General features: G+C 46.5%; 2 protein-coding genes across 4 annotated transcripts in view; one reads left to right on the top strand and one right to left on the bottom strand.

Moving 5' to 3' along the window:
- pcnx2 (pecanex 2) overlaps nucleotides 1-6,406 on the top strand; it is a 31,990-nt gene extending 25,584 nt beyond the window's left edge. Inside the window, exons 34-41 of the mRNA XM_030379777.1 lie at nucleotides 408-638; nucleotides 1,640-1,797; nucleotides 2,526-2,642; nucleotides 3,660-3,838; nucleotides 4,157-4,323; nucleotides 4,739-4,813; nucleotides 5,228-5,404; nucleotides 5,985-6,406. Of these exons, the coding sequence (XP_030235637.1) occupies nucleotides 408-638; nucleotides 1,640-1,797; nucleotides 2,526-2,642; nucleotides 3,660-3,838; nucleotides 4,157-4,323; nucleotides 4,739-4,813; nucleotides 5,228-5,404; nucleotides 5,985-6,155 (1,275 nt within the window). The 3' untranslated portion in view covers nucleotides 6,156-6,406. The remainder of the gene's footprint in view (nucleotides 1-407; nucleotides 639-1,639; nucleotides 1,798-2,525; nucleotides 2,643-3,659; nucleotides 3,839-4,156; nucleotides 4,324-4,738; nucleotides 4,814-5,227; nucleotides 5,405-5,984) is intronic.
- A 2,581-nt stretch (nucleotides 6,407-8,987) lies between these two features.
- rgs17 (regulator of G protein signaling 17) overlaps nucleotides 8,988-17,500 on the bottom strand; it is a 25,686-nt gene continuing 17,173 nt past the window's right edge. For all 3 annotated transcript variants that reach the window (XM_030379058.1, XM_030379060.1, XM_030379057.1), the window contains one exon: nucleotides 8,988-17,363. In XM_030379058.1, the coding sequence (XP_030234918.1) occupies nucleotides 17,175-17,363 (189 nt within the window). In that variant the 3' untranslated portion in view covers nucleotides 8,988-17,174. The remainder of the gene's footprint in view (nucleotides 17,364-17,500) is intronic.

Here is a 17,500-nt window from a genome sequence, read left to right as displayed (position 1 = left end):
CTGACCAGGGACTTTATTTGATTTACTGTGTGCAGATCTTTTAAGTGTACACACATGGATGGTATGCGAAAAAGGAAGTGCCGAAAAAAGGGTACCAACTAATTTGTTTCGGCGCCACCAAATGAAAAGATTAGTCGAAAATGTTAGTGTTTGAGCCCAGCCGGGATAGCGACCACACATCCTGCGAGTCTGAGACGTTTCCCTGGTTACCGTCAATGCAGCACAACACTGTATTTGAACCAAATGAACAAAATAATACATGTACGCCATGTACGATTGTATGGTTTGTATCATTGTATCATATGTATCGTTTGGTTCTTTGCTGGGTATACGTGACCCGTCTCGCCTGGGATCCCACTCCTACTCCTGATCATGGCGTGCCCCCCCCCCCCCCCCCTTCCCCCCAGGACCACTTCACCTGCCTGGAGGAGACGGAGGAGGCGTCGGTGCTGTACGACGCCATCACCACCTACCGCAGCAGCCTGGTGATCTGCCACGAGAGCGACCCGGCGTGGCGCGAGGCGGTGCTGTCCAGCCGCGACACGCTGCTCACGCTGCGCCACATGATGGACGAGGGCGCCGACGAGTACAAGGTCATCATGCTGTACAAGCGCCACCTCAGCTTCAAGGTCATCAAGGTGAGCCCGCGGCGCCTGGCGGCGGCCGGATGGGCCGTCCGTCCCCTGATACTGAGGGAAAGGCTTGTGGCTCCCCCGATTGGTTCTGGGATTTCGTCTCGCATGTCAATCATAGACGTGGAATCCAACGCCCCTCAGTGGCGGAGACACATAGGGAGGGAGGAGAGAGGGAGGGACTCTTTTTGGGTCACATCTCAAATGTCCCTTAGAGCAATTTTAAGCATTAACATAAACCTAGAGTTATAAACCTAGAATTGAAGTTACTCGAGCTGTGTGTGTGTGTGTGTTGGTGTGTGTGCGTGTGTGCGCGTGTGTGCGTGTGTGCGTGTGTGCGTGTGTGTGTGTGTGTGTGTGTGTGTGTGTGTGTGTGTGTGTGTGTGTGTGTGTCTGTGGGGATTCAGAAAAAAAAGGAAGACTCAGTCACCAGTTTCCACAGTGATGTGTTACATGTCCTTGCTTTTTATTCAGTTCTGAAAGTGTTCAGATTAATTTATTGATTTACCAAACATTTTCGGCGGCAGTATGTTTGTGTCCATGCCTGTACTGGATGTTGTGTCTGTATAATGATGGAGGGGCTACCCGTTGTGTGGCATTACTGATAAAGCCGATGAGCAGACGGCCTGTTGAATCATTGAACATGCAGGTCTCTCTGATTTGACCACACCAGAGGGGGGTGCTTGTGAGTCATCGCTGAGGAGACGATGGTTATGGAATTATTCTATTATATATCTATATACGACAAGACTGTGGTGAAGGAGAAGTTAAAAAAACGTAAGGAGTTCAGAAAGTACAAATATAGCATGACGTTAACTGACCACGTTAACAAGTGGTTAACAATGAACACATTTTTATTAAAATTGTCTTATTTTTAATAAAAGTAAGAATTTTGGGTCACAACTCCCCAACCTCCCCTTTTTGGGGACTCTCCACCCCTCTCCTCTCCTTTCCTCTCTCCTCTCCTCTTCACCCCCTCTCCTCCCCTCCCCCCTCCCCCCCTATAGATCAACAAGGAGTGTGTGCGTGGCCTGTGGGCGGGACAGCAGCAGGAGCTGGTCTTCCTGCGAAACAGGAACCCAGAGAGAGGAAGCATCCAGAACTCCAAGCAGGCACTGAGGAACATGGTGAACTCGTCCTGCGACCAGCCCCTGGGCTACCCCATGTAGGTGCAGCCACCACCTCGCCCCCCGCAACCCCCACATGAGCAGGGAGAAACTGGGCACACGTCACAGGGATCGGATAGAACGCAGTATGGTACACATCATGTTGGGCATTATGGTGAAAAGATTGGTTCGTTTTAATGTCTCTATTTTGAAGGCGCAATTGAGGCATAACCTGTACAACATTCATGGCAACCACAATGATTGACGTGGTTTTAAAAAAAACCTTTCCATTCAATGGTATCCATGTGCTTGCCCAGTCGAGATCATCTTAGGTTTGTTAACAAGAACAACAGGAATTTTGCACATTTTAACTGGAATTAAAGTTTAATAGTGGAAGGATATAACGTCAAATTGTGATTTTTATACGTTTTCTCAATTCCATATGGTATTGCATGTATGGTTCATAACAGCACAGAGACCCTGTCTTTCGGGCGACGCGCTGCTCAGGAGGTAGAGCAGGTTGACCGGTACGGGGGTGTCCCTGATCAAGGCGCCTCACCCTTACTGCTCCCGACGAGCTGGCTGTCGCCTCACATGGCTGACACCGCGGTCTGTGTGTGAATGTATTCATGAAGGGGTGAAGGTCAGGCAATGACGTGAAGCACTTTGAGTGGCCACTGGTTAGGAAAGCGCTGTATAAATGCAGCCCAGTGACCATTGACCAGTGAATGTCTCTCAGTGGGGATACGTTACAGCGTGGCTGATGTCTAAATATCTCCTGCCTCAGGTATGTGTCGCCGCTGACCACGTCGTACGCAGGCACCCACCGCACGCTGCGCACCATCGGGGGAGGGGCCCTCACCATGGACGCCATCCGCTCCTGGCTCTGCTCCAAGTGGCTCCGGTCAGTCCCACCTCTTATCATCATATTCATCACAATCAGTCTGTTCTCCTGTTCTCCATACTTCCTGGTAACCACCCCCCTTGTTATCCCTCTTTCCTAAATAACATCCACACACTATGTTTAATGTATGTGTCTGTGTGTGTGTTTAGCGCATTAGTAACACAAGCACACTCCCGTCAGCTCTTAGGAGATGATCTTTGCCTTCCCATTAGAACACTGCGCTAATCCTCCTGATTGTCCTTGAGCCCTAAGTGTCTTGATTGAGTAGACAGGCCTAAGCACACGGGGAGGGAGAGGGTCACGTAAACCTGTTAGGCTGCTAACTCCCTCAGCCCCACGCACAAACAACCATGAACACATACACCACACACACACACACACACACACACACACACACACACACACACACACACACACACACACACACACACACACACACACACACACACACTCACACACACAAACACATACACACACACATCCCAGACCACAAGTAAGCATACACGCACAAAACCAAACACACACGCTGCTGTGTCCCCCGAACGAGGACACAGAGACTTTTACCGCTTTATATGCATACATTTAATTTGTTGGTCTGTGTGTATCTCTGTGGATGTATGCGTGTGCTTGTGCGTGTGTGTATGTGCGTGTGTGTGTGTATGTGTGAGGGTTTCTTTGTATGTGTGTGTCTGCAAATGCTTTTGTGTGTGTATGTGTTTCTGTTTGTGCGTGTTTTTGGGTGTTTGTGGGTGGGTTTATGTGTGTGTGTGTGTGCACGTGTGTGTGTGTGTGGTTTCGTGCGTGTATGCTTACTTGTGGTCTTGGATGTGTGTGTGTATGTGTTTGGGTGTGTGAGTATTTCTGTGTGTGTGTGTGTGTGTGTGTGTGTGTGTGTGGTGTGTGTGTGTTCATGGTTGTTTGTGCGTGTATGCTTTCATGTGTTTGTGTTTGTGTGTGTGTATTCATGCGTGTTTGTGCGTGCATGCTTTCCTATGTGTGTGCTGCTGCGTGTCCCAGGGTGCGTAAAGACAACCTGACCAGCTGTAACAGCGGCGTCAACATGGAGGACGTGGACTGTGCCGCCGGAGGCTCCTCCTCCCTGAGCAACAACCACCCCTCGTCCATGACCTCCAACAGCCTGAGCCTGTACCAGCACCGCACGCGCACCACGCGCCCCCACCGGCACCACAACGCAGGTGGGGGCGCCATTCCATGGTCACACCGCTAGGGCGGCGCCAAAAACTGTACTTTAAACAGGAAGCACCGACACACAGAGGTGCAGAGATCACACCTCATGTTCTTAAGGGTTTATAGTAGTTAATAGTTTTGTCTGCTAAACATGTACATGAATTATACAGAAAGGTAATTGATGTGATGCTTTGATGCTTTGTTTATTTTTGGTTCAATCAGCTCTGCAAGTAATTGCGTGTATGTGTGTGTGTGTTTGTATATGTGTGTGTGTGTGTGTGTGTGTGTGTGTGAGTGTGTGTGTGTGTGTGTTTTCGGCCTTCCAGCCAGGAGAGAGTACCGTAGCCGGTCAGTGCAGCCCCAAAGCCAACGCCCCCCCGTGACCAGCCAATCAGGGCCCATCCTAGATTCAGGCTCCGCCCACGGGCTGGTACAGCGCCTCTCAAACAGTCAGCTGTCCTTCAACACCTCCATTGCCTCCATCTTCTCCCAGGTGAACTCATCATGTCACACATGGATACACACGCACACACAAACAGACAAACACACATACACACACACACACACACACACCACACACACACACACACACACACACACACACACACACACACACACACACACACACACACACACACACACACACACACACACACACACACACTCACACACACACGCACACACACACACACACACACACACACACACACACACACACACATAAAAAGACACACATACACAGACACGGACACAGTCTGGTAAGGATGGATGCCTCCTGGTGTCAGTTCAATATCTGGTCGGTTGTTCCCTGTCCAGGGTTAGAGGCGTGATTCTGAAGCATAAAATATATGTAATTATGCGTTATTTAAGGAGGACAATATCCATAATAGTCCTGTCTGTGTCCGCAGGTTCCCCGTCTCTCCGGGGCCGGGGGGATCAGCTCCCAGCTGCAGGCAGCGCAGCATCAGCAGCGCTCCAGCCAGGTATGGACGCCCCAGGCTAGGTCTCACCACCAGCCAGCCCCATGCCAGGTCTCACCATCAGACTGCCCCAGGCTAGGTCTCACCACCAGACCGCCCCAGGCTATGTCTCACCATCAGACTGCCCCAGGCTAGGTCTCACCATCAGCCAGCCCCAGGCTAGGTCTCACCATCAGACTGCCCCAGGCTAGGTCTCACCATCAGCCAGCCCCAGGCTAGGTCTCACCACCAGCCAGCCCCATGCTAGGCTCTTAACCTCACAGCCAGTTCATCTGCTATCAGGCTCCTCCCATCACAGCCAGTAGATCTGATATGAGGCTCCTCCCATCACAGCCAGTTCATCTGATATCAGGCTCCTCCCATCACAGCCAGTAGATCTGAGAACTCCATTTCCTTCCTCTATGGTGCCCTCCCCAGGTGTCGTCGTCCTCGTCCACGCTCAGCCTGCTCTTTGGGAAGCGTAGTTTTTCCAGCGGTCTGGTGATCTCTGGTCTGTCGGCGGCCGAGGGAGGCAACACCACCGACACACAGTCCTCCTCCAGCGTCAACATCGCTATCGGAACGTCGCATCGCTCCAGCAGCCGGGCCACACAGGTACCGCTGGAACGTGTGGTCTGATGGTGTCACCGACCCCAACACGTTCACCACAGCTACCGCTGGAACGTGTGGTCTGATGGTGTCACCGACCCCAACACGTTCACCACAGCTACCGCTGGAACGTGTGGTCTGATGGTGTCACCACCCCCAACACGTTCACCACAGCTACTGCTGGAACGTGTGGTCTGATGGTGTCACCACCCCCAACACGTTCACCACAGCTACTGCTGGAACGTGTGGTCTGATGGTGTCACCACCCCCAACACGTTCACCACAGCTACTGCTGGAACATGTGGTCTGTGGGTTATACAATCCCCGACATGTCTCTCCTGAAACTAGTGGCGCTCACTTCTAGTTTCAGTGGCGCTCACTGAAACTAGTGGCGCTCACTTCTTTTGTAAAAGTTCATTTTGTGCTGGTGAGTGGGCTACTTGCTCGATCTCAGAGGGGGTACATTAGTAGTTAACAGTAAACACTAGCCTGAGAACCACTGTTTGTACCCAAATTATAATATCTTCGGTTCAGTTTAAATATGACACTCAACTGGTATTTCTCTCTCTCATCCTCGATCTCCCAGTGGACGTCGGAGCCTTACGAAAGCATCGACGCCACCTACTCAAACGTGCCCCCCGGCCCTAAAGACAGCACGCAGTCAGCTGACCGGGGAGGCAGCCAGGGGTTGGATAAGAGCCAGGAGGACGAGGGCCCTTCCTCGCCTGTCCCGGACGTGTCAGAAAAGACTGTCTGACACAGAACGCAAAGAGTGTGTGTGCACCACACTCTCCCAACCATGCGCAGAAAAGACTGTATGCCGGAAGATCACGCCAACACACACACACACACACACGTGTGCAGATGAAGATTGTACGAGGTTCTGTGAACACAGCACCTGCTCCCGTCATCCTGAGCATGGGCTCACCTTCTCGTCTGAATGTCCCTCAAAAAAAAAGAAAGAATCCAACTCAGACACCGTGATCAAATAAAGAGTTTTTAAATGAACCGGCTCCTCTTCGTCTCTGACTCCAGACACACACGGCCCATTTTTTGACGGCCAACCACGTGGGTTAGTGACCTTAGTGATGCTTTAGGTCTGCGTCGTGTGTACATTATTGGGTGATGTTGCTCTATGATGCCTGTTCCTCTTTAGGGGGGTCCCATATACAGACTCCCCACCATAGAAGTCCTCGGCAGTATGGTGAGCCTCCTATGGTTGAGTGTTCACACTGTGTGCAGCTAGTGCCCGACATCAAAACCTGTTCTTCTTCTTTGTTCATCTGGAATGTTTCTCCTTTGCGCTAATCAGTATAGGGTGGTCATCTGACCTGAAAGAAATGAATAATTAAATAATGCAGTAAAAAGTTATTTCATAAAAAAGACAGCCCTTTAAAGGTTGGGTACGCGATTTGCGAAACGCCAGCAGATTTTGAAAATACACAACTCAAATGGTCCTACCCCCTCTCCTTCAACGCTGACTCTGACTCCACCCATTCCAAGTACCTGGACGCGCAATCATGCACGAGCGCGAACAGAGATGCGCGAGAGCGAGCCAGGCTAGCGTAGGTTTTCGTTTAACAACATGGCACTATATTCAGCTGTAAGTTGCACCCAGTACCACGGGAAGTAGGGGTTTTGGGGGTGCTGCAACACCCCCTGTCCGAGGCCCTGTCTTATCACAGAAAACGATCATTTCTAAAAAACTCCGGCCAAAGTGGAGATTTCTGAAAACGCCGGTTATGTGTTGTCGTGTCAACGGGGAGAAACGGGATTTTAGGTTCTGAAGCGTCACATTATGCACCAGGAAATGCTTAACGTCATGTGAGCGCCCGCTGTACCGTATTGGTCCGAATATAAACACAAACCCCATTGTAAGACGACCTATATTTGGAAAAAAGATTTGAAGACCAGATCTTGTTTTTATGAATAAATAAATTGTATTCATTGAAATAATATACGAAAATAAAAAGGCATAGAATAAAACACTGCATTGCCACTAAACAGTAGTGAAAATAGGCCGTACTGATGTGTACACCAAAGACTATTCCTGACACTCCTCTGCCCCGCTGTGTTCGCTCTGGCTGTGGTCGCTCCGAACTGTTTCGGCCCGTGGCAAAGCGAGTCATCCTCGCTGCTGTCCAAGGCATTTTGAGACGCAGCATTTATTTAATGCTCATATGACCTAGCGCTGAAAAAAGGTTATATGAAAAAGTGTGAGGGTAGCGGTGGTGCGCTAAACTTGTTCTGTGAGCAGCTGGATGTGAACCATGGTGTGAAGGAAGTGAACACAACGATCGATTTTCAACTGTGCGCGCATGCACTGGTGTAATTGAGCTGCGCTGCTATCTTTTTTATCAATGTAACGAGTTGCGAGTCTAGTGCAGGCTGAGTTTTTTTTTTTCCAGCACCCCCTGCTGAGAATACGTTCTCGCGGCTATGGTTGCACCAGATGTTATAAACATTAAACGGTCACATAAATCATTACTATTTTTAGAGAATGTATGTTTGTTTCATATAATTGTATTGGAAGTCCTGGTTTTCACTAGGATTGCTGCGGTGTGGACATTTTCACAACGAGTAATACACTCGTCTCAACACCGGTATTACCGAGTATAAACGGTATAAACTTTGAAACTAGGTCAACCGCCACACAAGCATCGGTTTTTAGACCCTTCTCGTCCTTCAGTGGCCGCCAACGTTCGAAAGCAGCGCCTAGGATTATTCTTGATTTCAGTTTTTCTCTTTCAGCGTTTTTATTATCAATTACTCTCTGAAAAAGAGTTTTCCTTCTCTTTGCTGGTAGTGGTGGTGGTGGTGGGGATGGTGGCGTCTTGTCTGCCATGGAAATTGTCTTCTACTGCTAGGTCCAAATGTGGATTAACTAGTTCCAGTAGCTACCGCAAGATAACAACAAACAGGAGCTTGCTCTGGGTCACGAGCTCTGGGTCACGAGTACTGCACGAAGGGGTCGCGCGCGGGGCGCGGGGGAGGGGGAGTGCAGTACGACCGTTGATTGACGTACTTACTGTCCAATGCAACGAGGTGGCAATCCAAATGATTGGCTGGAGTTTTTCGAGCCCTGCCCGTTCCACAGATGATTGACTTGTTTAATTTTCATGTCAGTACTTCTAACTCAGTGGCTGTAAGCGGGTTATGATAAGGATTTCAAGTAATTTTGCAAAAATGGCCAAAAAAGCGAATTCCGTACCCAACCTTTAAGTAGTTACGTTTAATCAAGTTTGAGCGTGAGGAGATTGTGTGAGATTGTTTAATCTGTTTTATGGAGCTGACTGGAGATATCTTTTCAACCATGCTTTAGGGACCTTATTTAATTTCTTCCAAGGCTGCGTTGTGTACATCTATTTAAACATACCTGCTCTTAGAATTGCTTATGCATCTATGTCACCACTTACCACCCAATGATAGATGTCCATCTCTTCAATCAAATGATAATTCATATTTTTGAGGTTATATAATCTCAACGAACCCTCCTCAACAAGGCCTTTAAAAATCCACCCACTTCTAACTACAAAACGGCGAATTGCCCATTGTGGTATCTAAGTTAAAGGAAGACACAGACACGGAGGAAAAAGAAACTATTATGTATTTATTATAAGATGTTACATTAAATGTCTTTCTGTAGCAGCCCACTTTAATTACAGATACTCAGGGCAGTCACCAGGAATATTCTCATATGCCGGTTCCATGTAAACGATGACAGAGATGGATCTATACAGTGAAATGTACCACAGCTGAACTCATTCAAACATGATGCTGAGGGTTAACCAATACAAGGCCCATGAAGAACACTCCGTTTTTTAGTGTGGATAAAATAAAGACAAATTAAACATATTTACTTTTCAAACGGAATAGAAAACAATTGAAAACGACAACAACGGTGAAAAACGCATGATATTTTTTAAATATGAAAGTTATAATTTCAGTTGAACCCGACATGGCTAGTTGTCTCCCACCTAGTGGTCCGGTGGTCTTGTGAGCTAGCGTTCTTTGTTCCAACAACACATCTGCTTCCACATTTTCAGTGCTACTTTACAGATGCATGGCTTCTCTTATTGTGTGGATGATACTGCAGGCTTCACTTGTATTTCAAACTCAATGAAAAAAAGAAAAGTTGGAACAAATGACAGTTGACCTAAGGTGGATTTATTCTTCAACATGAGAACCAATGAAAGATAAGGGCAAAACAAATTATAAAGAAAATCATGTTTTTTTTGCGTTTAGTTTATTTCGGTTGTGTGACATTTCATATCCAGGCAATTCTAACCTTTTATGTGAATGCAGAGGAAAGGTCAATTTGGCCATACATGATGATGGAAATGTGCATTGTATTTTACCATACTTGCAAGAACGATTACTTTTTTTGTTGCAGCTTCACCGAAAATCATGCTGGACTTTACTGTAATCTTACTTCTATACATTTATACATATATCTTTTTTCGCTTTTGTTGAGGAGACATGTGTTTCTGCTCACCAAACACCCAGCGACCACAAACACAAGGTGCTAAATTCGGTTAACACGCTTCCATTTACACAAACAAGTGCTCTTTATGTAATGTTGCTTATTTTCCCTGGAAATTTGAAGCAAAACCGTTCGTCCTCATAGAAGAGACTTAAAGGTGATGTGTGTAGGATCAAGTGGCCTCTAATGGTGAGGTTGCAGATTGCAACCAACTGTATATGTCCCCTAAGTCCCCCTTTCCACAGAGCAGGAAAAGCTACAGCAGCCTGTACTGGACAATAAGGTGCCAGCAAGTTCTTACCAATGATCTCATTAAATGATTGCGATATAACGGGGGCAGAAAAGCTAAATTCTTGGTGAACAAGGCGTTTTGCCTTCTTTCTTTTAATAAGTGCTTCGACCAATCATAAGATGGGAGTTGGAGATCACTGTGGAAGAGGGTTATCTGTTATTTTCATGGGATTAAACTAAAATGAAAACATACTTCTGAAGATTACATTCAGTTTTTCCCATTCCGCACAGTACCACTGAATTCTACACACTGCACCTTGAAGAACCGTTCAAGACAAGGCTATTTATTTTTTACGTTGACGGGAAGAGGGGTCGTGTGTGTGTGTGTGTGTGTGTGTGTGTGTGTGTGTGTGTGTGTGTGTGTGTGTGTGTGTGTGTGTGTGTGTGTGTGTGTGTGTGTGTGTGTGCATCCACAGTGCAACTTCACATATTATTCTTTCAGATATTCATGTCAAAGCATATTAACAATAGCATTTGGAGGCTACATTAACATATATATTCATATCTCTCTCTCTATATATATATATATATATATATGATCTAAATCATTCTCCCTCCTCTCCTTCCGCAACCCCAAATATTGGAGTGATTGGCTTTAATCTGTAGAAGAGGTCATCTCCGTATCATATCATTTACACTTCCAGAACCAGGTCTAGATCACAACATATGGTTAAAGTTTCCGTCTTGAAATAAATGAATACAAACAATGAGCGCTTCATACGCTCTACAAAGAGTGCCTGGAGTTCTCCGAAGCCCTGTCATGTGTCATCGAACGTCCAGCCACAGAAATCCAACGGCACCTTTTCTAAGAAGTCCTTGTGTTACCCTAAGTCACAGAGCCAGGCTTCATATTCATAAGACATTACACATCGAGTCCAGGACAAATGGAGAGTTTGGTTGAACATGTAGCACAACTAGCGCTGTGCTTTTGAAGTTGCTCACATGCATTTGGCGGCGGCATTATCCACGATACCGGCTTCAGTTGTTGTTGTTGTGGATGAACAAAAACGCTGCACAATTCAGACCATTCATGAGACACTACACAGAAATGAAATAAGATATTACTAGAGTCAAAATATGAACCTCCTAAAAGAGTTTCAGATCTTTTTTTTTTATTGTCTGCATACTGCAGTACTTGAATACATACTCATACAGTATCGTTTATATTAAATAACAGAATCATTATTTTGTTTACTTAGCAAAAAGCATGCTGTATAGAAAATATGCCACTTGGAAATTTGAAGTGACGTTAAAATGATATAATTTCATCAATGGAACATCTCTCGTTGAAGCCGACATTTACAAAAGGCAGAAACCAGAGGTTTAGGCATCTAAATCAATAAAGAGGATAGTGATTGCCTGAAACTGTTCAATAGGTCGAACGCCAACTTCAATCAGTACCTGTACAAATATAAACTCTTTGCTAAAATACCAAGACGGCCCCTAGATGCAGGACCACAGACCGAGTGAGAGACAGCAGTTATGAAGTATAACAACCCAGCGCCATCTTGGCTATGAGAGGGTCTGGGTGACAGGGCATGACCGACCGAGGGGGAGAGAGAGACAGATGGAGAGAGAGAGGGGAGAAAGGGTTGTTTTCTCGAGGTCGGCTCCTATGAGCACACACCAAATCGACCAACACATTTATACTTACTAAGAGGTTCGATTGGCGTTCTGTTCTTGAAAACCAACATCACACTGGACACAGATTTGGTTAAAATGCGGAGTGAATGGTCTTTTGACAAATGAGGACTTTTAGTTTGTCCTGGTTGTACTGAGAGTCCAGTACGGTAGGACTCCATCTCTACACCGACGCTGCAACCACCTGATGTGAGGTTTTTATTGAGAAGACAGTGGAACGAGGAAAGATTAAACCTTAGAACTATATTTGCCTCTGTGAAAAAGTTCCAGTGCAGGTTTAAGAAATGCAGAAGATTGCCATGATTATGCTGATGACTAAGCTGCACCAATTTATTTTTGACAAGTTTTTATCCTCCATTCAACAGCAGAGACGTGACTCATTGGAGCATATATAATATAACCAAATCCCTGTCTTGACCAAGTAAATGCCATCATATCTCAATTTAGTAATCAATCCAATTTCTGAGGTAACAGCAGCCATAATCAAATCACATTTCAATTCACTCAATTGAAACACAAATCATTGATAATTTCCCTCTGGAATCAAGAAACCCACCGGTACATACATACACACACACACACACACACACACACACACACACACACACACACACACACACACACACACACACACACACACACACACACACACACACACACACACACACACACACACACACACACACACACACACACACACCGGGTATTTCAGTCAGTCCCAAACAACAGTCAGTAAACGTCGGGTTCAGACTCCAATGAACACCTCACCCAATCCGGGACGCACAGCACCGGAATGTCAACACACATTTATTTGTTTTCAGCAAGTTTTTTTTGTTACCATCACGAAGGCATATACTATTTTCTCTGTATATTACTTGTCATATATATGCATATAAGTGTTTTTTTCTGTGTATATATATATATATATATATATAAATAAAGGGAGGGAGAGAGAGCGAGAGAGAGAGAAAGAGGGGAGAGAGACTATTAACAAAGAACAGAAATAGGCGTATATATTTTGCTGAATAAGATTGAAGATTCAGCAGGGCAATGTAAACCAGGGTCCAATGAGCACATGTGATGGGTGGGCCGCTGGGCCCCCCCCAACGCGCACACAGTAACAGATTTGCATAGGCAAAAATGGGATTAGCCCTTAGACAGTGAAATTCCTGAATTGTTTTTTTTAATAGAGATTTAAAACTCTAGTTCGGCTCAACACAACGCAAAACCAAACCACACAAAAGGTACAAACGAAAACTATGTAGACTAGGCTAAGCTCTGTTTAACTCCTATCAAATACATGTTCATTTCTCTGTGCACATTTTGTTTACAGTGTTAGGCTTCAAGTAGGTCTAAAACAACTTGTACATTGAAAACTAGATGTGAAATAAATTAACCAACATGAGAGGTAGTGAAAAGCCTACAAAGATGTATATTTGTAAAAAATAAAAAATAAAAATGAAATTGGCCCACAGCTAAGCCAACCCATGGGTCGTCAGAAGCGCTCAGTTCTCTGCCGTTTTAGCTCAATAAAATCACAGCCGCCAAAACCCATTCACTCTGAAGCTTTTGTAAGTTGTATGAAAAACGATGATCACGACACTGAATAACTTCACACCGTCCTCATTGCTTTGTAAAAATTGACATTTTGAATGCCAACTTATTTTTTAAAGAAATATGAGGAACCTTGTGTTTTGGCCCACGTTCGGAGAATCTCACCATGACAGTGAGCGATGGGGGTGTACCTCAGCAGAAGTGTGGGACAGGTTCGTCCTCGCTGTAAAAGAGTCTTTAATGGGAGACTGAGTCAGAGCCCAGAAGGAGACCAGAGTGAGCCGGTCTGTGTTCACCGGAGACGGCCTGCTCCCAAATGTTCAAAACATCATTAAGGTATACATACATCTCACTGCTTATAAATGTAAACTCGGTATAACTGCACCTTGATTTCATTGTCTGGTTGTTGGTGAAACATTCTCATTTTAATTCTTACATACAGCCTCGCCACCATGCAGAGAAGGGATTTGTCTGAAGGGGAACTTCTGAAATAACAGTTTCTGTTAGATACTAAACAATACAGAGTTGTCGTGTTGAGAAACTCAGAGTAACACAACTCAAATGCTTGTATTGCCAGAAACGACTGTGGTGGAGTTTAGCCATCAATGTATTTATTCTAATAAATGTATTCTTCTAGCTCTTCAAATGGCAGGGCACATGCATGCAGCTCTACATTAAGTAGCCTCGCGTCTTTCATTGAACCAAGCATAGTTTGTCGAGCCCTTCTGTAATGTAGGCTGTTATTATTACCAAGGATGGCCTTGGGATTTGATCATGTCTAATGTCTGAATAATTTCGAGCAATAAAGTATTTTATTATTGTTATAATATATATTGTTGTATATTTAATATTAAATAGCAGCTGACATTTTTCATTTTTTTTTATAATTAGTAGAAACTAAAGTGGAGGCAAATAAGGTACGATAATAACGTTGATACCTTTTTAAAAGGTATCAATTCAGTTATCAACAGATATGCTAACGGTTTCTAAGGTACTAGCATTTGCTTTGGTTAAATGCACTAACTTCGAGACAATTGGAAAATGCAGGAGGCTTTTCAGACCCATCAAATCTCCCAAAAACAGACATAATAAATCTAACATATTATGAATTATCCGTTTAACAAAAATGAATGTGGATCCAGAAAATGTATCTTGTGGAAACGAGAAAAAAATAATGGAGATTCCCATTTAGCCCCTAGATTTGATCGAGTTGCGGTCCGGTGGGCTGAGGAGACGCTGCGGTACTTTAGGTCTAGAGCAGGCTTGGCACGTGAACTTCAGGTAGTTTAAGGAGGTGGCAACGTGGACGCATGTACGCATCGCTCAGGAGTGGCACCGTTTTATTGACACTTAAGACCTGCCCTAACCGCCATTAGCCGTCCAGAACACAACATGACTCATCTGCTTTGAGGCCTCTTGAGAAAAATAAAAATACATATACTGTGCTCGTGCACTTCCTACCGCACATCCGCAGGCCAGGGTCAAAGGTTACGTTCAAAAGGTTCACATCTTAACATATGTTTTGAAAAGGTTAATTGGAAATTTGGCAAGATCCACTAAATTGTGTGTATTTTTTTGATGAGAGTGTGTAACTTCACCATACACACACACACAGCCACTATCAACGCATGCTGGCAATGTCAAATTAGGAAAACAACAACAGCCTCTCCAGAGAGGGCTGGCTGTAGAAATGGACTATTAGTCTGACTAGCACAGGCATGCTAACCGCTAGCCTACAGCATGCTGAAAAACGAGTTAGCCTCGTCGAAACCAAACAACCAAACTAGCATGTAGATGCTAATTCAATACCCAGTACAGTATGTCCGACATGTCATCGTGTTTAGGCCGTCCCTCTCCGTCAGGCCTAGCGTAAAGGAAAGAAGAAACAGAGCGACTTGAGTTGGCATTTCACAGAGGGACTGCTACATCTTTTTTCTCCCCCGTCCCTCCCCTGTCCCTCCCCCGTCCCTCCCCCGTCCCAGGCAGCTTCATCTGCTGGTTTCAGACGTGCACCTGAATGACGTTGTTATCCAGAGTATCGTGGTCGAGCCTCTGCCACACCATCGTGGGGGTCTGCTACAAGGGTCTCTGAAGACCCCCAATCCCCAAAACTTCTCTGAATCGGCACTTGTCCTGCCAACCACTAGCAGCCCGGACTGAGCGACCAATCAGAAAACGCCCACACACCTGGGCCCAAGGGCCGCGGCAACCATAACCCCTCAACATATGTGGGTCACAAGGTAGTAGGAATCTGCTGGGGGGGCCCTCTGTGGGGTCCCCCCCGAGACCACTGGCTCCCACCCACACCCGTACAGCCTCGTTCAGCATCCCAGAGCTCAGCCGTGAAACAAGGCTCAACATCTTCTCAGGGAAGTGACAATGGAAATGGCAGCTAAATTTTCCATTTTGTTGTACACTCCTCCAGCTGAGATGACCTCTTGAGATAGAGGGGGGGGGGGGACTGTGCTTGATGGGCTGTGAGGATCTTGCGCAGAGGATGAGTAGGAGGAGGAGGAAGGGCAGAGGAGACGGGGAGGTAGGGGTAATCGGGGGGCAGCACCCCCGCCCATACACACACACACACACCTGAACCCCCCCTCATATAGGCATTGTGGATTTCATTTTTTTGTACTGAGAGGAAAAATCGTTTCTTTCTTGTTGTCGAGTTCGAGAGAGTAAAAATAATACAGGTGGCTGCTCCACCACCACAGCTCTAGCCCTCACTTCTCCCGGTTCAGAGCAGTCCGCAAAAGAATGGAAAAGTGCCTGGACGGATACATGGAGCGAATGGGTGAGCGGTAGGCGTGGATGCTCCAGTGCTGCTGGGGCCGCAGAGGGCTCTCTGACCCGCCGCCATAAATAAAGTCGCATTGAGCTAAGCGCGTTGGCTAAATCATCCACCCCTCTTTCCCCCCCCCCCCCCAACACGGACGGCCAGGCTCAGAGTCACCGGCACCCTGTGTCAGAGGACGCATCGCTACCTTTGAAAGAAGCTCCGACAAAACAAAAAACACAATAACAGTTGCAGGCTGATAATGTCAAGCTACGAGAGAGAGAGAGAGAGAGAGAGAGAGAGAGAGAGAGAGAGAGAGAGAGAGAGAGAGAGAGAGAGAGAGAGAGAGAGAGAGAGAGAGAGAGAGAGAGAGAGAGAGAGAGAGAGAGAGAGAGAGAGAGAGAGAGAGAGAGAGAGAGAGAGAGAGAGAGAGAGAGAGAGAGAGAGAGAGAGAGAGAGACCGATCCTCAGACTTCGTGTAGAGGCCGGTGCTTCTACTGGTGAAGTGGGCTGGCGAGCCCTCAGAAAACCATAACAGAACAGGAGGAGAACATTAGCTTTGATGACAGTACAGTACGGGGATGGCGGCATGTTCTTCCCGTGTGTCCGTCGCCCCCCCACCGCTGTAGGAGTCCTCGTCCACCGTCCAACCAAAGTCACACGTCGGCTTCGCCATTCGACCCGTCGGTGACACACAGGTCGGCCCGAAGCCCAAACATGGACCAGCGTGAGTGATGAGTCAACCAATCAGGCGCCGGCATGAGGACCCTTATTGCCCAATGACAAAACCAGCAGAGGCCCACCTCACTCCAGCAAAACAACTGGTCAAAAAATATATAAATTAAACAAAAACAAAAAATAACACAAAAAAAACAATAGAGATCCTCTGTTATCATCATCATGTCATGTCAACCAAAGAAGAGGGAGAACGTTCCTAACCCGAGCTTCCGGCACCGTCGCAGTACGTGAAGTGTTGAGTGGTAGCAGTAGTCTCGTTGGCATAGGTTGCGGCTGGGAGTGTGCGCTGGCCCTGTCTAGGTGTCCAGGCAGGTGCGCCTCCTGGTGGCCAGGAGCTCTCTGTAAACGGAGGAGTTGAGGAAGCGGGGGAAGGAGTCCCGGTGCATCAGCGTGTAGATCTGCAGCTGGGCCTCCTCGTACATGAGGTTGCTGGGCTCCGCCAGGCTCTGGTTGATGCCCTCCCTCACGCGAGAGTCCAAGCTCACCTACAGGGAGGGAGGGAGGGGGAGAGAGACATTTAGAGGGTTTAGAACGATGATGGCAACAGATATTCATGCTCTGAATCAGAAATATGACTCAGTGAACAAGACTTGATCCCGTGAGCACTCCTCTCTATAAAGAC

This window comes from Gadus morhua, chromosome 15 (genome assembly GCF_902167405.1).
Source record: "Gadus morhua chromosome 15, gadMor3.0, whole genome shotgun sequence".
NCBI classification, from domain to species: domain Eukaryota; kingdom Metazoa; phylum Chordata; class Actinopteri; order Gadiformes; family Gadidae; genus Gadus; species Gadus morhua.
This window is presented reverse-complemented; position numbering and strand designations above follow the sequence as displayed.